Here is a 23,655-nt window from a genome sequence, read left to right as displayed (position 1 = left end):
GAGAAAAAATTTGCAGGTGACTGTATTATTGTAAATTTTAGATATCCGGAGTTAGTCAAAGACCTACTAGATAACCGGTGTGGGGAGAGTGAGAGAGGGTCATGCATAAGGATGATCCCATTGTATTTTTTCTATAGGGATAGTGCCCTTGACCCCGGGCAGAATCTGCAATGGCCAAGGACATTTAAGAAAGGCAGAGACGATATTACTCGCTTGACTTCAAATAGATTTGCACCTCTCTCTAGTTTTTCTGCTCTGGATGAACAAGATTGACTGGGGAGTCTGGGGAGCATTGAGGTCGAGAGAGCCAGATACCCAAGGGAACCCGGGAATCATAACCCAAATAGGAAACAATGCTCAGGATCTAAAAGCTGGTACACCCGTAGGGCTGGGGAGGGTTGTGGAAGATACGCCCCTGAAAGTAATTTGTCCAGAGACAAACCCCTCGCAAAGGAAGAACAAGGGAGGAACCAGCGGCCGGGTTCAAACAACCTCGGAGCTGAGGCTGACATCCTGGAACATTGCTGGACTTGCAACTAAAATCTCTAATATCGAATGGCAAGTCTTTATTAAAGGGTACAAAGTCATCTGCCTGCAGGAAACTTGGGAAACGGATTACAGTGGGTTATTCCTGGAGGGATACAAACTGTTTTTCGTCCCGCCCCGTAAATCGCCAATGGGTCGAGCCAAGGGTGGTTTAATTACGTATATGGCATTGACGCTGCAAGGGAGTTGGCAAGACCTGGGGTGGGATTCTGACTGTCTCCAGAGCATAAGATACATTACAAAGGGCCTTAAGCTTATTTTTATAAATTTTTATAACGCGGGACAATCTATGTCAAATTTGGTGGAGCTAGATGAGAGATTAATGGGGCTAAATGACACGGGGGATTCAAGTACCCAGTTAATTCTGATGGGGGATTTCAACACTCACCAGTGCCCCTACTTGAAATGGGAAGGAGGTATCTGGGACGCTTTCCCCTCTATAAAGGGATGGCACACAGAGCACTCTAGAGAGGGTATGGCACTAGGCACAATCTTGGGCAAGTTTGCCTTAACACATACGATGGATCTAGTCGATGGCGGATCACTAAATACAATGACTCCCTCGTTCAAGGGACGGGGCTGTGATTCTATCATCGACTATATCTTTGTTTCTAACGCACTAATTGGTAGGGTTAGTCACTTTTTGATAGCTCCTAGTGCATTTAGCGACCACAACCCGTTAGAACTGATAATAGGGATTTCAGACCTTTTCACTAAAGCGGATAAAAGGATCACTGAGGGACAATATAAGGCAAAGGACCAGGGCAGGAGAATTAAATGGAGCAAGATTGATGGGATAGCATTACATAGAGCGCTCCTTGCAGACAGTGATAGCCAGACTTGGAGATGTCTGGACAGCACGGTAGAGGGGAGCGACCTGATTGCTGCATTTGAGGGCACTGCCCAGCACATTGATAGTCTTTTGAGGTGTAAATCAAATAAGCAGGCCGACCTCTGCCCTAGATGGTTTGATAAAGAATGCTCTAAGGCTCTTAGAAACCTGAAGCAGGCACTTAAAACAGCCCCAAGGGACAGAAGTACGATTGCTGATTGCAGGAATCGGTACAAAAAGGCTATCAATTGGCGGAAAAATTGCCTTCAATCTCAGGCCTGGGAGTCATTAAGAGAAGCCGCTGAGCGCCACGACATGACCAGTTTCTGGAGGGTAATAAATGACCCGTGCTTTCAAGCCCCGAACAAGCCACAACTGGTGTCCCATATTTTGCCAGAAGACTGGGTAGCGCATTTCACATGTTTATATAATCGGGGCAATCAAGAGACGCAGCAATCTCAAGTTATAGAATTACCTGAGGGTGAGTGGACACCTTTCACGGTAGCAGAAGTAAAATTAGGAATAGACGGCCTGGCACTGAGAAAGGCGCCAGGGCCCGATGGGATTCCCCCAGATTTATTTAAAAGTCAAGTAGACCTCTGGGCCCCAATACTGTCCAGGGTATTAAACGCAGCCAGAGAGGCGGGCTTGCCAAGATCGTGGTCCACTGCTGTTATTGTGCCAATTTTTAAAAAGGGAAATAGAAATGACCCACAATGCTATCGCCCAATATCCCTCATAGATGTTACGGCGAAAGTTATGGGGAGAGTCATTTTAAATCGTCTTTCGGACTGGGCCGAAGAACATAATATTATTACCGATCTCCAGTATGGGTTCCGAAATGGGCGTTCCACCACAGACCAGTACCTCAATCTCTATCATTTAGTGGCCAAATACACTATGGCTAGGGAAGGCACCGTGTATCTGGCATTTATGGACCTCTCAGCAGCTTTCGACTGTGTTAACAGAAGAAAGCTGTGGGAGATGTTGGTAGATATGGGTATTGAACCAGGACTGGTACAAGTCTTACAGATGCTTCACCTCGATACAACGGCACGGGTGAGATTCACCGATGATAGTGACCTCACAGAAGACTTCCAATGCCGGGGAGGGGTGCGGCAAGGCTGTATCCTAGCGCCCTTTCTGTTCACGCTTTATATAAACGGGCTAGACAGGGCGTTGGGAGTACTGGAGGCAGACTGTCCCTGCATATGGAGGAGAAGTATACCAGTCCCCCTATATGAAGATGATGCAGTCCTTTTGGCCCGTACAGGAAGGAGTTTACAGGCACTTATTAGTGGTTTTGTCATGGCGGATTTAGACTTAGTGCCCAATCTTTCAAAATCATATATCATGGAAGTGGGTAAAACGCCAGCCAAGAATTGTAGTTTTACAATAGGAACCCACAAACTTGAAAAAGTAAACATTTTTAATTATCTGGGGATTGTTTTTGATCAAGATCTTAACTTTAAGCCACTAGTAGGTCATAAATGTAGCCAACATCCTAGCGCTGCACAGTCGATTATGAACTACGCGACTAGATTGGGTCGCTGGTCCCCGCATGAAATCGCTCAATTATATAGCTCGGTATGTTGCGCAAAGACCCTGTATGGGAGTGAGGTTTGGGGTTTCACAGACGTGGGGAATATTCAACGGGAAGAAGATACGTTTTTAAAAAGGCTTTTGCAAGTGCCAAAATGCATATCTTCGTTTATTGCCCATGAGGAGTTAGGTATAGATTATCTCAGTGACAAGGCTGGCCTCAAACCAATCTCTTGTTGGATAAGAATCTGGACAAACCCAGAGGCAAGCCTAAGCAGACTGATTTTAGAGGATTGTATGAGAGGGGACAAGTGGCCCCGAATACCATGGCTCAAATATGTAAGGGATGTCCTGACTAGTCTGGGTCACGAAAACTTTTTTATGAACCACGTACGTTGGCTAGCAGAGACAAGGGTGTAATAAAGATAGATTTCATGCAGCATTTAGTTAGGGATAGAGAGGTCAGAGAAGGGCTGAAAAGTACAGTAAGGTCATACCAGCTTATTAAAGTTAACCCGGGCATGGAATTCTATCTTGCTAATATGTATAACAGACAGGATAGATTTTTAATGTCCAGATTTAGACTGGATCTCCTGCATCACATCCTGTCTGTTCCAGCGGGTTTTGTACATGATGCAAGTTTAAAAGGGTGTTGCGGCTGCGATCTTAGATCTCCGCAAGACACCCTCCACTTCGTCCTAATTTGCCCCTTTTATGCTCACCCACAATCACTGTTTTTAAAAACAATCCTAAAACGCTCTAACATAAGGCAGGCTAAAGTGGCTCTTTTATTCCTTAAAGTCGCTTCTGAGCCTTTCACCCTATTCAGTATAGTACACTTTTTACATCTGGCAGTCAAACTAAGAAAGACCAGAGGAGAGGACTAATCAGGTCGCCTCCATTATAGGGAGTGGAAATGAAAGATCTAATTCTAGACTGGCGCCTCATGATCCTTCTCTCCAGGGAGGGTGGACATTTTATTGTTTTAATGTGAAATATGTATATGTGATTGAAAAAATTTTGTATTAGAAGAAGGCCCGAATATAATATGTATCTTTTATGGTTATTTCTAATATCCGAATAAAGATTATTTGAAATTGAAATGGGAGTGGAGAAATGTTTTTTATCTACACCTTATTATGTAAACATGACAACAACAAAAACCACAAGTGTTTCCGCTTGTGGAAATGCCATCAGCTCCCTTACCAACGGAAAGCGCTGAAACGGAGCCAACGCGCGTATCCTGTTCTGTTCTTTATCTTGTCTTCAACTCTGTCATGTTTCTGTTGATGCTCTCAAATGCTCTAGTCCTGCAGGCTGCAAATCACACCCGCTACACAACTTCTCCACTTTGCAAAACACATTAAGATTTGTCCCATTCCTTCTCTTTCAGTATTGCCAGGAGTTCACTCCATTCCCTACTGTGGTGGAGCACATGAAATGTTTTTTTTAATTAAAAATAAAAATGTGTAACTATTTTGCCAGTCATATCTAATAAGTAGTAGAAGCTATTCAGCAAAATCAAAAATATTCATGTGCCATTCAGGACTACGAAACGACTATATCATGAATATGATACGACTCTATGATGGAAATGTAATCTTTCACTTGGATCAGTTGCCAAAAATGAAGCAATTGATGACAACATATAGAAAAAGGGAGAAGTGCTTGGCTGAAGAAAAAAGTAAACCCCTCGAAGCCTGGTCTTCGTTTTCTCTCATTTGTATTATTCTCCATCTGCCCCACTATATCGCTTTGTGGTTGTCTATCTGTCCTGTCTTTCTCTTCTATATTTTGTGTTATCCTCTCTCTTTCTATGTATCCCCCTCAATATTTTCTCTCGATTTCGCTCGGGCTCAATTATCTCTCATTCGTTCTTCCCCCCTTTTCACCCTCTCCCTTTCTCTTTATGTGCCTCTGTTTTCCCTCCCTCCCACCCTTTTTCTTTTCTCATTCTTATCTTCTTGTCTATGTGTGGCTAGATCTCTTGTGTCTCTTTCTATCTCTCTCTTCCTCTCCTTCCTGCCTCATTATTAGTCTATTGTCTCTCATACACTTAAATGATCTTACTCTGTTTTTTATGAGCTCATTCTATTTTCAACTCTCTTTTTATCTATCTTTGTTGCTATCTTTCTCTTCCTCTCTCTCACCAAATGTTCCTCCTGTTTACCTCTTTTTTTTGCTTTGTCTAAATATCTTCTTCTCTCTAAACGCTCCCTCCTACTCTCAGTCACCTTTGTTGCATTAGTTACACACAGAAATATCCCAAGATCTTCACCCTTCCATTTGAAGTCTCACCAGCAAACGCGCATGTGCTCTCACTTGTGAGTGTTTTTGCTTTCTACAAAGGGCAGCTATTCGCGGACTTCCTCCTCAGTGCGGGTGCTTCATCTTGGTTTAGGTCCTTTACTTGCTGATGCTGTCAAATCTCTGTATTTAATATCTTAAAAGGGGGGCTCTGATCAGTTCCCATGGCCGAATTACTGTGCTTGTTGGCTTTTGGGTGGAACTTGTTTGTTTCACTGACCCTGGCTGCACACATTCACGATTCTTCCACTAAAGCTGTTTAAACCCCATTCACTGTGAAGATGAGATCTCTTCCCACAGAGGGGGCAGACAGCTTCTGGCAGCATGCTGGAATGCTGGATTTGAATTACTTAGTCGAGTAAAGGAGATGTTTTAACAACTAAATGTTGTAATAAACATTGCAAATTAAAAGTAAAGTTAATGTACAAGAGTTATGCTATATTTTACTACTAAACAGGCAGCCACAGGTGCAGTTACCTTGCAGACAACAGGGGCATGATTTTAAAGGGGCTGCAGGTGCAGTGACACCAGGACCAAAAGCTCTAGGCACCCCACTGAGCACCTAAAATTACTATATTTTACTTCCGTACCGGCAGTCACAATTGCACTTGCCTTGCAGTTAAAAGGGGCTTGATTTTAATGGTGTGGCAGGTGCAGTGGCACCAGGGCCAAAAGTTGACATAACGCCACTAAAAATCCAAGATTGGTAAATTTTACTACTCATCAGGCAGTCACAAGTGCAGCTCTCTTGCTGACAGCAGGGTCATCATTTCAAAGATGAAGGAGGTGCAGTGGCACCGGGCCAAAAAGTTGCCAGAACTCCTCCAAACACCTAATATTGCTATATTTTACTAATAAACAGGCACTCACTAATGCAGTTACCTTGCAATTGCACGGGCCTTGATTTAAATGGTGCAGCAGGTGCAGTGGAACCGAGGCCAAAAAGTTGCCAGAACTCCTCCAAACACCTAATATTGCTATATTTTACTACTAAGCAGGCATTCACAAATTAGGGTATCTTGCAGGCACTAGGGGTGTAATTTAAATGGTGCAGCAGGTGCAGTGCCATCGATCCCAGAAGCTGCCGCAACTCCTATAAACACATAGTATTGCTATTGCGTCATTGAGTTCTATTATTTCCCGCTTTCATTTACATTTTTTTTTGCTATCACTTACCCGCACCATACCACTAGTAACAGCACAATATAGTGCCTTTTTGTACATCGATGAGTCATAGCACTTTAATAGACTTTCTGTAACGTATGGACATGCTGTGGCTCATCGTCAGCAGCGCTTCACACAATACATTACGATTCTCGAAGTACTCATGTGGTTTGCTGAGCATTTCTGGATTGCGGTCCTCCCCCGACTGCCCGCGACCTGTGAATCGTGACATGCTTCAGAGTTCCTCCTTGTTTCTGTAACATTCGATGAGTATACGAGGCCATTCAAACTCTCCCTTCACACTGGCTACCAACTCGATCTCAGGTAGCCGTTCAGGATCCAAACATTGCCCATAAAACCCTACACCTCCCGTCACCCTCCTTCCTGGCCAACACTTCTTACTATTAACTGTCACACTGGCTCAGATTGGAAAACCAATGTTTATTTGCCACCACTAGGACCAGAGCAGTCATACAGCAGTGCCCAAATGATGGCACTTGCTCAATTTGAGTTGGCAGACAGAAATAAATCTTCTGCTTCAAACGCCAGATGAAAACCTGTTTCTTTTAAATAATTGAGCATCTTCTGGTCTTTTTCCCTGGTCACAGTTAGGTTTTAAGGTTGTGTCTTCCTCAACTGTCAAAAGGCATCTATGTATGAGTGCTCTACAAATAAATGACAAAATAATGTAAAATAACATCAACCCTCATGCCATGCCATGCTCCCTTATCGCTGTATATTCCTATCTGATTCAATGTCACAGCTGCACCTCCACCACTGCCATTGGCCGATCATGTATACTCGCGATGTATGTTATCCAAACAAATCCATTATTGCAACTAACGTTATAACGGTGGTGTCTAAAAGGGCATTTATCTGTAATCCTAGTATCTCGAGATTTTGTTATACAGGTAGGCAGGGCTTTAAGTGGGATGAAAAAACTGGGGGGTCTCTCAAAGGGGCATGGCCAATGCAATTTAGGATGTGGCTTAAAAATGCGTAAGCTAAAACTCTGTGCTTAGCATAGTGTGCCGCCCCACTTGTATTTTGCTGTTTCTGTCATTGCATTCAGATATACGACACAAGAAGTAACATTATACCTACAAGTCAGGACTATTGACTTTGTCAATGGTTGTTAGTTGCATAAGAAATAAGCAGCAACGATGGTTTGTATATAATATTGAAGAAGCTTCCACGTAAAGCCGTGGTGACACCCCCACAATGTCGCTGCTCCTGAGTTTCAAAAAAAGGAGGACAATCCAGACAGAAAATGCCTCTCTTTAAAGGATTTTCCTTCCCCTACAAGGGTCATCTGGCATGATGTCATGCCGTAACTTCTCCACTAGTGAGAAGTGAGCAGGTGCACATAGATGTGCCTGCTGTCACTGACCGCCTGTGCCAGGGCATAAAACAGATATATACCTAAGGGGTATACCCAACTCACCCTACTATATCTGGGTATCAAATACAATCATGTAACAAGCATTGGCATAGCCAATAGGTCTCGCCTTTGGGACCTTATAAGTGTTTAGCCATGCAACAGTTGATGTTGCACTAAGGATATTGTGCTGCATAACTAAATACTTATAAGGTCCCAAAAGCAAGACCTATTGGCTATGCCAATGCTTGTTTCTGGTGTTTCACTGTTTTTCGACCTTAGTCTGGCTGTGGCCCTGCTAATCAGGACCACAGCCTAGCTGCTTCCTCTCTAAAATGGTTTCCATGTACATTAGGTACATATCTAATTGGATTCTGGAGTGCCTTGTAAGCCCCTAGTATATGGTATACTACGTACCTAGGGCATAGGTACCTCAGAGGCCTACCAGGGGCTGAAGCATGTATTATGCCACCCCTGGGAAGCACCCCAAAATGGCACCACAGGTCTGCTACTGCAGCCTGGGTAAGGGTGTGCTTGCACCCCTTACTGTGGTATAGGCTACCTATATCACTACCATTGCACACACATATAAAACCTATAAGTCACTCCTATGGCAGGCCTTAACAATCCTGAAGGCAGAGTGCTTGGTTTTTATGTGAGAGGGTGCCCCTGCATGAGCAGAGCCCCTCTGCAGCGTTCGGAGTACCTCCTCTGATGCTGTTTGTGGTGCAGCCTGACCATATACTCTTAAGTGCATTATAACCTTGTGGTAAATGCTAACTTTGGGATGGCTGCACGGAAACATGTCGTGTTTGGTGTCAAGCGCTTTGGAATACAGCCCCCCACCAGTTCTGGCGGCGGGGGTAGCATTCCACCCTTCTAGAGGGTGAGACATGTTCACACTGGTCTAACCCGGTAGGACTTTCTTGAGCCCTGGCATCATAAAATGGATGGCTCTGCCATAGACATGGGTCTGGCCTCCTGCTGCTGACCAAAACTCTGGCAGGGAAGGCCTGGACAATAGGTTTCCTGTCCCAGGGAGGTGTAACCACATCCCCAGACAGGTAGAGGTGTTTTGGGGCTGGGCGGGAGCACTCTCTGGTGCTTTGAAGTCCTGCACTGGGGGCACACTTGGTGTCCCTGTGCATAGTCCAGTTCAAACCGGTTGCAGGGGCTACCTGCCCCTGCTCTGGCGCGAAACTGGGCAAAGGAAATGCGTGTAACCACCCCTCTTTCCTGGCCCACCCATAGGTGGGGCCTTAGAGTTAGTCCATCCCCTAAACTTACTATAAGTATAGGAATCCAGTCCCTAGGACTTTAGATTACCCTGGACGAAGCTCTGCAACACATATCCTGGACCTTCGACTTTCTATCACGACTAAAAGATGGAAGAAATCTCCCTTGGGGTCAAGGAGTGACTCCCCTGCTCGGCAGACACCAAAGAAGCAACTGACCGGTCTGCATCGCTGAAGCTCCTGCCGGACGCCGAAGTCTTTGCATCACCAGAGGTGGATTTCCAGACTTCATCGAGGCTACCCTGAGCCCACAGCAAAGCTAAGGCCCGTGGCTATCGTGGGTGACATGGAACCGTGGCCCCGGGGACACCGTGAACTTTTGCAGCAACACTATATTCCTGGAATTTCTTGAAATTATGCTTTGGGCTCTGAGTAGCCCCAGCCTTGAGCACCTCCTGCACCGAAGATTGTTGGCCTCCACTCCACGAGGGACCCGTGGACCAGTTTCAAGTGCGACCGCTCGAGGCTCCTTTGCGATCGCTAGCCCGTTGGCTAGTAGGTCCCCACGAAGGCAACTCCTCTTCTACTTAGGTTTTTCTGGTTGCTCCAGACATGCCCTGACTTACCCTTGCTGGGTGAGTCCCTCAGACCATGCTGGTCTGCACCGCAGTCCTTTCTCTGAATTCCAGGGACTTGCCATTGCCAAGGCTTGTTGGGTCCATTCTGGTCGCCGACACTGCAGCACTCGACAGACTTTATTGTACAGCTCTAATCCGGCTCGTGAATTTCGTCGACGCCTCCTGGACCTCGTGGCTGAAGAGTCAAGACACCCATCAACTCACCCGAAGCACCCGACATCTGTGGGCATTGGTCCATCCTGCCTGCGGTTACTGGCAAGTGACCCAGACTCTGTCCCCTCTGCTTTCAGGTTCCTTCCATCCTAGATCCAGGCTTGGATCACTTCGGACACTTCTCTTCACTGCAGCAGCAGTTCTTTGCAGGCTTCCATTGTAATCGACGACGCGACCCGACACCAAAAGTCACCTATGCACCCGGCTGACCTGGATGAGGTAACTCAAGTACTCCAGTGCTCCCGCGGGTGCTATCCCTAGAACTTCTTAAGTCCAAAAGGGTTTGGTCCTGACTCGTTTCTAAGTGTCCCTAATCTTAAAATTTCCAACAGCGACATTGCCCATTGAAGCTAACGGGAACCTGCGGTTGTGTTTACACACTGCACATGGCTCCCGTGGGTCCTTTGCATCCCTACCTTGGGTGGTTCCTTGGGGTCCCAGCGATTCTACAGGCTCTAGGCTTTGTGTCTAGTTCAGTTGTGGTACTTATACCACTTTATTGGTATATGGTTTGGTACGCCCCTAGGGCCAAAACATGTATTTGTGCTAGTACTGTTGATTGCTAACTTGTAAATTAAGTACTTCGAACTCCAGTCTCATAAAGAGACTAGAGGGATGTGTGTTAACCTAAATACATATATTTTAAATATATACCTGGTGTGGTTGTCCTTTCATTTGATCAGTCAAGAGATTATAGACTGGTAAAACAAGCTGCTTTACATTCCTTCAAGACTTAGCCTGAAGGCTGCTCTCCATAGCTACCACTAGGATAGCTTTCAATAAAGGTTGTCTTTAACCTATCACCATAAGGGGTTGTTTGGACTGATACAAGGTGCCCATTATAACTAGTGGACAGCATATATCAGGCCACCTTCTCACAGACGTATCTAGGCATATGCGTCCCTTTGTAAACCCCTGTACTACACTATACCTGCATCAGGTATAATGTTTGCAGGGTGGGCGCTCCGGTGCAGAAAAGGCTCGTAGAAGTGTCGCATTGAAATCTGTCTGATTTCACTGCAACACTTCTATGGCCTCATTGCGTCGAATCCTCACGCCTGCTTGAAGCAGGCGTATAGGGTGACGCAGGCCCATTCACATGTGGCTCGCCCCAATGTGTAAGGACACATTGCTGGAGTTGCGTCTGTTTCCAGACACACTCCAGCAATGCGGCACTTTTGCATCTCCAGATACGTCAGAAATACTGACCTACCTGTAAATCCTGGCGACATGAAGCGCCGTACAGTAAAAATAGAGCATCCATGGTGTCGCAAGGAGGGTGCAATGAAAAGTGTTGCCTCGCTGTTTTACCGCAGCGGTGTAACACTTTTCATAAATGGGCCCGAATGTTTTTAATATAAACTGAAAGGGGGCCAGTTCTCTTTCCTGGCTCCTCATTGGTTCTTGTGCCTGCCACTTACTTTTCCTCCATTTCTATGTAGCATATTTTCTTACATTTACTAATGCTTTTTCCTCGTCTGCTTCTCTTATCAATTTCCTGCAGCTAAAATACAGTTAACATCCGCTTTTGTTGAACTATTTTTTTCATAAAGTTTTGCCTCTTTGTGCTTTTTACTCTGGGCAGCAGATTCATATAACAAGTTATCACCGAGAGATTACGTGATTTGCATAGAATCACAGGATATTGCGCCACCGAGTTGGTCCCCAGCTCTCGAGTCAGCAGCTCTGGCCGCTGCGCCACCTCCTCTCCACTCCTGTGTTATCTGTCAGGGAGGTCGTTCCTTCTCTTTATTCATCACAAAGGCAAAACCGATGCATTACCAATGCTTGTTTTATGTCCTTTGCCTGTGAGTACCAGATTCCTGAGTCATAAAATGGTGGCCATATCCTTTTCTTCAGGTAGGGGGTCCAACCAATCAGTTTGCGGGTTTGGAGCTTGCGGTACCCCGATACTCCGCGGCTGCGGGTGACGCCTTCAAGAACAAGCGCCAGGAGAGAACTCAGTGTAACTCATTCCCGTGAAGTTCAGGAGTCATGGAGTGAGCGCTGCCAGGCAGCTCATAGGGCGGCGACACATCCAGAACCAGTCCCCACAAGTTCCACGCGACTGCACAGTTAGGGGGTGGGGGGAAACCCCACAATTGGGTGAAAACCCCACAATCAGGTGGAAACACCACAATCTGCCCATGAAGCATGGGTCCAACAATTCTGCTTATGTCAGGGTGGTGACTAGACTTTGAAAAGCAAACACCGGGACACGCTGGAAAAAGAAGCCGGATTAAACCCTCTATTCTTCCTAAGGCCCGTCCCGGTTGATGCGTGGCCCTGCAATGTGTTCATACCTACATACATACTTATATATATTCTAATATATATATATATTTATATGCTCACACGCACGCGCATACACACACACATTTACAAGGCTACCACTCTGAGCCCCACTCAATCTCCGAGGAAATCCGGGACGTCTGGTCACCCTATGTGACGCCTCGAGCTTCACATGTCACTTCAGGGTTTACGACACCTCGGGGTTCACATGTCACCCCGGGGTTCACATGTCGCCTCGAGGTTCACATGTCACCTCGGGGTTCACATGTCACCCCGGGGTTCATATGTCACCCAGGTGTTCACATGTCGCCTTGAGGTTCACATGTCACCTCGGGGTTCACATGTCACTCCGGGGTTCACATGTCGCCTCGGGGTGCACGTCACCTCAAAGTTCACATGTCACCCAGGGGTTCACATGTCACCCCGGGGTTCACATGTCACCCTGGGGTTAACATGTCGCCTCGAGGTTCACATCACCTCGGGGTTCACATGTCACCCCGGGGGTTCAAATGTCACCCCGGGGATCACATGTCTCCTCGAGGTTCACATGTCACCTCGGGGTTCACATGTCGCATCGAGGTTCACATGTCACCCCGGTGTTCACATGTCGCCTCGAGGTTCACATGTCACCTCGGTGTTTACATGTAACCCCAGGGTTCACATGTCGCCACGAGGTTCACATGTCACCTCGGGGTTCACATGTCACCCGGGGGTTCACATGTCACCTCAGGGTTCACATGTCACCTCGGGGTTCACATGTCACCTTGGGATTCGCGACACATCAGACTTCCCTTCACTTCGAAGTTCACATATTGCTCTGATGCCCCCATGACGTCATCTCCTCAGGGAAGCCCCGGGGCCTCGGACTCACAAGGGTCGCAGAGCTTTGCACTGACTTGAAAATGCAGATGAACGAGTCTCAAATGTAACCAAGAATTATCTCCATTCATAAGGATGAAAAGCCGAGTCATCCCTGCAGGCGCTCAAACTTCTGAGCTGCCACCGGCCCCCCTTCCTCACTGGGTGTATCACATCTGCCCCCCGGGCCCTTGTAGCGCCTCATTCCTCGCCTGTTACAGTTTTACATTTACCCATATGTTAAAGCGCTCTATGCGATCTGGAACCAGTGGTTTAGTGAGCGCTATCTACCTCGCATCTCTACTCTCATCGGTCCTTGACGGCAAAGACTGACCCATGCTGAGCGGTTTATAAACAGAGACAGGCTCGAGGGCGGAGTGACCACCTGCCAATCACAGTCTACCCTGGTCTATAAAGTGCAATGTGCGACCCCTGCTGAGCGGTTTATACAGAGACAGGCTCAAGGGTGCAGTGACCACCTGCCAATCCCAGTCTACACCGCTCTATAAAGTGCTATATGCGACCCCTGCTGAGCGGTTTATAAACAGAGAACGGCAGGAAGGTGCAGTATGCACCCTACATACACAGTCTACACCGGTCTATAAAGCGCTATGTGCGACCAGTGCTGAGCGGTTTATATAGAGACAGGCACAAGTCTAGACCGGTCTATAAAGCGCTAACATGTGCGGCCACTGCTGAGCGGTTTATACACAGACAGGCACAAGGGCGCAGTGACCACCTGCCAATCACACTCTACACCGGTCTATAAAGCGCTGTGTGCGACCCCTGCTGAGCGGTTTATACAGAGGCAGGCACAAGGGCACAGTGACCACCTGCCAATCACACTCTACACCGGTCTATTAAGCGCTATGTGCGACCCCTGCTGAGCAGTTTATAAACAGAGACAGGCTCGAGGGCGCAGTGACCACCTGCCAATCACAGTCTACACCGCTCTATAAAGTGCTATATGCGACCCCTGCTGAGCGGTTTATCAACAGAGACCAGCAGGAAGGCTCACTATGCACCCTACATACACAGTCTACACCGGTCTATAAAGCGCTATGTGCGACCAGTGCTGAGCGGTTTATATGGAGACAGGCACAAGTCTAGACCGGTCTATAAAGCGCTAAAATGTGTGACCACTGGTGAACGATTTATACAGAGACAGGCACAAGGGCGCAGTGAACACCTCTCATACACCGTCTATACCGGTCTATAAAGCGCTATAATGTGCGACCACTGCTGAGTGGTTTATACAGAGACAGGCACAAGGGCGCAGTGACCACCTGTCTTACACAGTCTACACCGGTCTATAAAGCGCTATGTGCGACCCCTGCTGAGCAGTTTATAAACAGAGATAGCTCGAGGGCGCAGTGACCACCTGCCAATCACAGTCTACACCGCTCTATAAAGTGCTATATGCGACCCCTGCTGAGCGGTTTATCAACAGAGACCGGCAGGAAGGCGCAGTATGCACCCTACATACACAGTCTACACCGGTCTATAAAGCGCTATGTGCGACCAGTGCTGAGCGGTTTATATAGAGACAGGCACAAGTCTAGACCGGTCTATAAAGCGCTAAAATGTGCGGCCACTGCTGGGCGGTTTATAGAGAGACAGGCACAAGGGCGCAGTGACCACCTGCCAATCACACTCTACACCGGTCTATAAAGCGCTGTGTGCGACCCCTGCTGAGCGGTTTATACAGAGGCAGGCACAAGGGCACAGTGACCACCTGCCAATCACACTCTACACCGGTCTATTAAGCGCTATGTGCGACCCCTGCTGAGCAGTTTATAAACAGAGACAGGCTCGAGGGCGCAGTGACCACCTGCCAATCACAGTCTACACCGCTCTATAAAGTGCTATATGCGACCCCTGCTGAGCGGTTTATCAACAGAGACCGGCAGGAAGGCGCAGTATGCACCCTACATACACAGTCTACACCGGTCTATAAAGCGCTATGTGCGACCAGTGCTGAGCGGTTTATATAGAGACAGGCACAAGTCTAGACCGGTCTATAAAGCGCTAAAATGTGCGGCCACTGCTGAGCGGTTTATACAGAGACAGGCACAAGGGCGCAGTGACCACCTGCCAATCACACTCTACACCGGTCTATAAAGCGCTGTGTGCGACCCCTGCTGAGCGGTTTATACAGAGGCAGGCACAAGGGCACAGTGACCACCTGCCAATCACACTCTACACCGGTCTATTAAGCGCTATGTGCGACCCCTGCTGAGCAGTTTATCAACAGAGACCGGCAGGAAGGCGCAGTATGCACCCTACATACACAGTCTACACCGGTCTATAAAGCGCTATGTGCGACCAGTGCTGAGCGGTTTATATAGAGACAGGCACAAGTCTAGACCGGTCTATAAAGCGCTAAAATGTGTGACCACTGGTGAACGGTTTATACAGAGACAGGCACAAGGGCGCAGTGACCACCTGCCAATCACACTCTACACCGGTCTATAAAGCGCTGTGTGCGACCCCTGCTGAGCGGTTTATACAGAGGCAGGCACAAGGGCACAGTGACCACCTGCCAATCACACTCTACACCGGTCTATTAAGCGCTATGTGCGACCCCTGCTGAGCAGTTTATCAACAGAGACCGGCAGGAAGGCGCAGTATGCACCCTACATACACAGTCTACACCGGTCTATAAAGCGCTATGTGCGACCAGTGCTGAGCGGTTTATATAGAGACAGGCACAAATCTAGACCGGTCTATAAAGCACTAAAATGTGTGACCACTGGTGAACGGTTTATACAGAGACAGGCACAAGGGCGCAGTGACCACCTCTCATACACAGTCTATACCGGTCTATAAAGCGCTATAATGTGCGACCACTGCTGAGCAGTTTATACAGAGACAGGCTCGAGGGCACAGTGACCACCTGCCAAACACAGTCTACACCAGTCAATAAAGCGCTATAATGTGCGACCACCGCTGAGCGGTTTATACAGAGACAGGCACAAGGGTGCAGTGACCACCTGTCATGCACAGTCTACACCGGTCTTTAAAGCGCTATGGGAAACCACTGCTGAGCCGTTTATAAACAGAGACCAGCTCGAGGGTGCAGTGACCACCTGCCAATCACAGTCTACACCGGTCTATAAAGTGCTATGTGTGATCTAAGCTGAGCGGTTTATACCCAGAGACAGGCAGGAGGGCGCAGTGACACTTGCCATACACAGTCTATACCGGCCTATAAAGCGCTATGTGCGACCACCGCTGAGCGGTTTGTACAGAGACAGGCACAAGGGTGCAGTGACCACCTACCATACACAGTCTTCACCGGTGTATAAAGCGCTATAATCTGCAACCACTGCTGAGCGGTTTGTACTGAGACAGGCACATGGGTGCAGTGACCACCTGTCATACACAGTCTACACCGGTCTATAAAGCGCTATGTGCAGCCACTGCTGAGCGGTTTATAGAGAGACCGGCACGAGGGCGCAGTGACACCTGCCATACACAGTCTACACCGGTCTATAAAGCGCTATGTGCAACCCCTGCTGAGCGGTTTATAAACAGAGACAGGCACGATTGCGGAGTGACCACCTGCCAATCACAGTCTACACCAGTCTATGAAGCGCTATCTGCGACCACTGCTGAGCGGTTTATAGAGAGACCAGCACAAGGGCACAGTGACCACCTGCCAATCACAGTCTACATCGGTCTATAAAGCGCTATGTGCAACCACTGCTGAGCGGTTTATACAGAGACAGGCACAAGGGCGCAGTGACACCTGCCATACACCGTCTACACCGGTCTATAAAGTGCTATTTGCGACCCCTGCTGAGCGGTTTATAAAGAGACAGGCACGAGGGCGCGGTGACCACCTGTCATTCACAGTTTACACCGGTCTATAAAGCGCTATGTGCGACCACTGCTGAGCGGTTTATACAGAGACAGGCACAAGGGCGCAGTGACCACCTGTCATTTACAGTTTACACCGGTCTATAAAGTGCTATGTGCGAACCCAGCTGAGCAGTTTATACAGAGACTGGCATGAGGGTGAAGTGACACCTGCCATACACAGTCTACACAGGTCTATAAACCGCTATGTGCGACCACTGCTGACAGGTTTATGCCCAGAGACGGGAAGGAGGGCGCAGTGACACCCTACATACACAGGGGCAGATCTATATCGGAGATGCGCCACTTTTACGCCGCCGTTGCGTCACTTTTGTGACGCAGCGGCGGTGTAATCCCTGCGCCACGTTGCGCCATATTTACATCGTGACGCATCTATGGAGATGCGTCACGATGTAAAGCCCTGCGCCACGTAAAACCTGCGTCAGGTTTCACGTGGGCGTGTCGACATAGGGGGGGGGCGTTCCGTCGCAGGAACGCCCCTGAAAAGTGACTCAGTCAAATCTATAAGATTTGACTGAGTCACTTTCCCAACGCTGATGCGCCAAAACCCTGCGCCTGCTTGAAGCAGGCGTAAGGCTTGACGCACCATGTTAGGGATAGGGTTGGTTGGAACAGTGCTGGAGTTGCGTCGCGCTTGCGACGCAACTGAAGCACTGCGCCAACCTTACGCCATTGGATGCGTCACGCATCTGTTTATTCCTGCGCCATGATGCGCCGCATTATAAATGCGGCGCATCATGTGTGGCGCAAGGGTAAACTTGCGTGACGCATCATTCCTGGCGCATCCTTGCTGATTTGCAGGGATGCGCCAGGCAACATAAATCTGCCCCACAGTCTACACCGGTCTATCTAGCGCTATAATGTGCGACCCCTGCTGAGCGGTTCATACAGAGGCAGGCACAAGGGTGCAGTGACCACCTGTCTTACACAGTCTGCACTGGTCTATAAACCGCTATGTGCGACCCCTGCTGAGCGGTTTATACAGAGACAAGCACGAGGCGCAGTGAAGATCTGTCAATCACACTCTACACCGGTCTATAAAGCGCTATGTGCAACCCCTGCTGAGCGGTTTATAAACAGAGACAGGCTCGAGGGCGCAGTGACCACTTGCCAATCACAGTCTACACCGCTCTATAAAGCGCTATCTGCGACCCCTGCTGAGAGCTTTAGAAACAGGAGGGTGCAGTATACACCCTACATACACCGGTTTATAAAGCGGTATGTGCGAATAGTTCTGAGCGGTTTATACAGAGACAGGCACGAGGCGCAGTGACGATCTGCCAATCTCAGTTTACACCGGTCTCTAAAGCGCTATATCTGATCTATGCTGAGCGGTTTAGGGCACAATCCGTACCCCCAGACATTAATTGGTTTCTCTAAACCTGAGGGGTGGTTTAAGCCACCTCGGCGGAGCGGTTTATACATAGCACCAAGTTCACAGCTAAGCACTATGCACCCTGTACTCTGGTGGTATCGCCCATGTGTAGTTAATTGTCATAAATGAGGCGCTTTATTGGCGGGGCATTCACAGTGTTCATGGATCGGCCCACCCATCCCCGGGTGCGTCCATTCGCGGGGCGGCTTCGGACCTTCATCCACACGGCCCCTCTGCGCCTATGAACCTCTAACTACAACAAGTGAACTCTCGCCACCCTTCCCTCCTTCAGGGGCTTTAAATACCCCCCTAATATGTACCTTTTATCTTATGATTGGATTGTGAATCCCCGTTCTATAGCTCTTGTTCTTAGTGTTAAGAATGTTTCACATAAAGGAACTGAGGGGAAACGTAACCCAGCGGTGTGCCCAAGATCACACGAAGCTCAACTTCGATGTCACGCCTACAGGTTTCAGAGCCGCTAACATGACCTTTACAGTGTTGTTGGGGTCCCTCCCCCTTCACCCCAGTGACCCTCCACCATTCTCCGAGCTCTGCCTCACACCCGGCCCTCAGTCTCACCTCACTCTCCATGATGGTCGCCGCTGTCTCTCACACGTGCTGAGGCTCCGGGCTTCTGAGGGCTGGGGCTGAGTCACACCGGCTCCTCTAGGCTTCGGGGAGGAAGCGGGGGCGGCAGTCACGTGACTGGGCGGGTGTGAGGGAGTGTGAGTGAAGGGACGAGATGTGACTTACAGGGTTACCAGTAAAGTGATATAAAGTGAGGGGATCGGTTCTACGTGAGGTGAGGTGAGGGGCATGGATTAAATGATGTGGCATACGTGGTGTCAGGTGATTGGGCGGGTGTGAGGATGTGTGAGTGGAGGGACGAGATGTGAGTCCTTCAGTAAAGTGATGTAAAGTGAGGGGATGTGAGGTGCATGGGTTAAGTGGTGCGGCATAAGTGGTGTCACGTGAAATGAGAGGGTGTGAGGGGAGAAAGTGACGTAATACAAGTCTTGTACGGTATGGCAGTCAGGGCCGCTGGACCTGCTGCGATCTCCCGAGGCGACTCCGGGAGCAACGAGACTTTCCAAGCAATTTTTGCTTTTTAATCCACTTGCCCCCTCACCTGCACTGCGCCTCGATCCCGGCGCTTGAATCCTTCCTGGCTAACGCGACCAGCGACCAGAGACCAGACCGCCGCCGCTGATCGCCCCCTCCTCGCTGACTCTCGGAGGGGACGGGCGGCTCCACCATCTTGGGCGGGTCTGTCCTCGGCGCTGCAGCGCTCCTGGCTCCTCCCCCCTGCCACGCCCCCTTGACCCTCTCCCTCCATGTGTCGTCCCCATATAACTGTTCCTGTCTTCCGGCGGCGCAGCGGGCGGGCGCAGCGGGCGCGACGAAGGCGCGCCGAAGTTGCGCCTGAGTTAAGCCCGTCTGCGCCCGTCCGCGACGGGCCGGGACCAGGGGCCACCCGTTCTGCCTCTCGCCTGGTTTACACTGCGGCCCAACTTACTGCACTGTCTGCCTCTCCCTCTCCTGCCTCTCTCCCCCATCATCACCTACAAACACTTGGTATTCTCTCTTCTCCTGTACTTCGTTCAATTCTTGTTTCTCCAGATTCCCTCCCTCTCCCCTCTGTTTCCCCTCCGGTTACTCGTTCCCCTCTGGCCCCTACGGTTGGCTCTGCCTACCTACTCAACACTCGGTCCGCAGTTAAACACCAGACAGCACTTTTTAATCTTTTAACCACTGATTTTCCAGACTTTTTATTTCTGACCGAAACCTGGTTCACTTCTGACTCTCTCCCTGATCTGCTAGCCATCCTCCCTGACACCTATTATGCTCTCCGAGCTGACCGCCCGGATGGCAAGGTTGGCGGGGGGGTGGCGATGATTGTCCGGTCGTCATTTAAATTTCAGCTCCTCCCCCACCCCCCCATTCCTAACGTGGACTACCTGGTGGCTCGTTCCCTCAACTTTCCTTCCCCCCTTACTGTGGTTCTTGTCTATCGCCCCCCTCAATCGATGCCTTCCTTTGTAGCCTCCTTCCAGGAGCTGCTGGCCACCCTTGTGGTCAACAACTCCTCTGTACTCCTTCTTGGTGACTTTAACTTCTGGCCAGGAGACCCTAAGGAAGACTCTTTTTCTAAAGACTTTTCTGTCACCCTTCAATGTCTGAACCTCACTTCTCATGTCACAGCCCCTACCCACGTGCATGGTCATATACTTGACCAAATTTGGTCGTCTTGCCCCCTTGCTTCACCTCCCTCCATCTCTCCCTGTGTCTGGTCTGATCACTCTATTATTTCTTTTTCTGTTCACTTGGGTATGGTTGTTAAACCCTCTCCCCCTAAAAACCTTCTAGCACGCAACTGGAACCAAACCGACCTTGATTCCCTCTCACTCTCTTTGGTATCTTCTGCTCCTGATCTCACTTGTCTTCCTCTTGAATCTCAGGCCAAAGCCATAAGTACATGGCTTGCTGCTTCGTGTGATCGTGTGGCCCCGCTTAAAAAGATCAAAGCGGCTCGTCCATACAGCGCGCACAAATGGTTCTCCACTGAGCTCAAGGCACTAAAACTTGATCTCAGACGGGCGGAACGTCTTTGGAGACGTCAGTATTCCCCTCCTCTGCGAGCTCAGTACAGACAACTCCTCACCAACTATAAAAAAGCAGTTCTTAATGCCAAAACTTCCTATTTCATGGAGAGAGTATCGCTCTCCGTAAATAAACCTCGTGAAATTTTTTCCTTGGTTCGCAATCTTGCTACTACTGACCGCTCCACCCCTAGCTTGGTTCCTTCCCAACCCCTCTGTCTGTCACTCAATAACTTCTTTATTGACAAGATTGCGAAAATTAAAGCTGACATTCCTACTGTGCCTCAGCCTACCCCTACCAGCCCTGTTACCCTTCCTTCTTCTTTCTTCGACACTTTTCCCCCTATCTCCCTTGATTTGTTTCACAACTACCTGTCTAAAGTTAAATCTGGCTCTCCTTTGGATGGTGTTCCTGCACGGATCCTCAAAATTCTCTTCACTAATTGTCCTGGTCCCCCCCTTTCTCTTCTTAACTCCTCACTGGTTTCCGGTGCTGTCCCCTCTTCCTTTAAATCTGCTGTTGTCCTCCCTATTCTCAAAAAACCTGGCCTAGATCCCTCCCTCCCAGCTAATTTCCGTCCCATTTCCCTTCTTCCCTACCTGGGTAAGATCCTAGAGACCCACGTCACCTCCTGCCTCTCCTCATACATTGAGGACAATGGCCTTCTAGCCTCCCACCAGGCGGGCTTCCGCCCTGGCCACTCTACAGAGGCGGTGGTTCTAGCGGTCTTGGACGAACCTAAGGGTAAGGCAGATGTTAACCTTCCCCAAGCCTTGGTGCTTCTCGACCTGTCCGCTGCGTTTGACACGGTCGACCATTCCATTCTTCTCGGCCGAGTCTGCGCAGCGGGCATTCGGGGCGCGGCCCTCTCTTGGCTAGCATCCTTTCTTCAGGATAGGCATCAGGCTGTTCATCTCTCTGGTTTCTCTGCCCCTTCCTGTTCGGTCACCTGCGGTGTTCCTCAGGGCTCTTCTCTTTCCCCTCTCCTCTTTAACCTATATATCTGTCCCCTTGTTTCTTCTCTTCTCAAGCAGGGGGTCTCTGTATATAATTACGCTGATGACCTCCAGCTTGTCTTTGATCTGTCTTCTTCTCCTGATTCTATTCCCAAGTTCAGTTCCACCCTTATCTTTATTTCGGAATGGATGAGCGCCAACCATCTTAAGCTCAACCCCGATAAAACGGAACTTGTCCTCACGGGTGGTCCCTCTAACCCTTGGTCCCCTGCACATTGGCCCCCCTCTTTTGGCCCCCCCCCCACGCCCTCTCCCTCTGTTCGCACCCTTGGCATCAAAGTCAGCTCTGACTTAACCATGCACTGCCAGATCAGCTCTGTGGTGTCTTCATGTTTCCTCTCCCTCCGTCTTATTCGGAAAATATCTCGTTTCTTCACCATCGACGCGCTTAAATCCATAGTCTTGGCTTTAGTCATCTCACGCCTCGACTATGGCAATGGCCTGTACGTGGGCATCCCCTCCCACGAATCCCGACGTTTACAGGCCATTCAAAACCAGGCTGCCCGTCTCATTTTTTCCCTTCCCAAATCCTCTCACATTACCCCGGTTCTGAAATCCCTCCACTGGCTCCCCATCTGCTTCAGATCCCTTTTCAAACTTGCTTGCTTTGCCTTTCGCGCCCACTCCCGCTCTGCCCCTGCCTACATCACTTCCCTCATTTCTTCCTATGTTCCCAGTCGCACTCTTCGTTCTTCCTCTCTCTCCCTTCTTCACATTCCCCGTTTCCGCAAATCCAGATCTGGGGGCACTCGTCTTTCCGTCTTGGCTCCCCAGTTCTGGAATAGTCTCCCACTTCATCTTCGCTCTATTCCTATTTTTAGCCACTTTCGTAAAGCCTTAAAAACTTTTCTTTTCTCTTTGGCCTTCCCCTCTTAGGCCCCCTGTGTTTCCCTCTGTGAGTTCTTACCCAGGTCCCCCCAGCGCCAGGAAGCCGCTTGGCAGCAGTGCGCTTTATTAAATATTGTTTTCATTTCATTTAATTTCATTTCATTTCATTTCAATTATGAGGCATGTACGGTATGATAGTCAGGGCCGCTGGAATTATGAGGCTTGTACGGTATGATAGTCAGGGCCGCTGGAATTATGAGGCTTGTACGGTATGACAGACAGGGCCGCTGGAATTATGAGTCAAAGGAGCACCAGACCAGGCCCGGGACATCAGCTCCCACCCTTGGGCCCTGTAACCCCTGCTTGCCCTGACAGGGGTCGCACACTGGCTGCGTCAGGAGGTGTTCCTCTCTGACGTCATATGCATCCACAGCTCCGAGAGACTGCACTACTGTCCTTATTGGTGTGATTCACATTAGGACAGTTGAAGATATGTTAAGATGAGCCGAGTTATCGATACCTTTGGGTCAAAGGGCAGCAGTGCTCAGAGTGTGTGTGGGGGGGGGGGCATGGGTTAGGTCCCGCCGGTGGCAGCAGTGTGTGGCAGACCTCTCTGGTCTGGGCAGGCTGGCCTGGTGTGGGCTCAGTGGTGGGTTAAGGATGCTGCGGCAGCCTCTATCCGTGCCACCCAGGTGCCGGCAGCCTCCATCCGTGCCACCCAGGTGCAGACAGCCTCTATCCATGCCACCCAGGTGCCGGCAGCCTCCATCCGTGCCACCCAGGTGCCGGCAAGATAACCTGGTATGTGGTATCCTATGGGAACACGGACGGTGTAAAAGTGATACTGGGAGGACCGCCTTCAAGACTTGTGGTTAAAAGTTGAAGGTAGGGGAGATGTAGTTCACTATGTCTCTGAAGTGTGTGGGGGCTTTGGTGGGACTTCCG

General features: G+C 49.2%; 1 protein-coding gene across 1 annotated transcript in view; it reads right to left on the bottom strand.

Annotated features, from left to right (window-relative positions):
* The window catches only part of CXCR3 (C-X-C motif chemokine receptor 3), a 73,468-nt gene extending 54,430 nt beyond the window's left edge, over positions 1 to 19,038 (bottom strand). Inside the window, exon 1 of the mRNA XM_085615456.1 lies at positions 18,845 to 19,038. Within this exon, the coding sequence (XP_085471582.1) occupies positions 18,845 to 18,856 (12 nt within the window). The 5' untranslated portion in view covers positions 18,857 to 19,038. The remainder of the gene's footprint in view (positions 1 to 18,844) is intronic.
* Between the last annotated feature and the right edge of the window lie 4,617 nt (positions 19,039 to 23,655).

Source organism: Triturus cristatus, chromosome 7, assembly GCF_964204655.1.
Source record: "Triturus cristatus chromosome 7, aTriCri1.1, whole genome shotgun sequence".
Lineage (NCBI taxonomy): Eukaryota > Metazoa > Chordata > Amphibia > Caudata > Salamandridae > Triturus > Triturus cristatus.
Note: the sequence above shows the minus strand (reverse complement) of the source record. Positions and strands in the feature narration are given on the sequence as shown.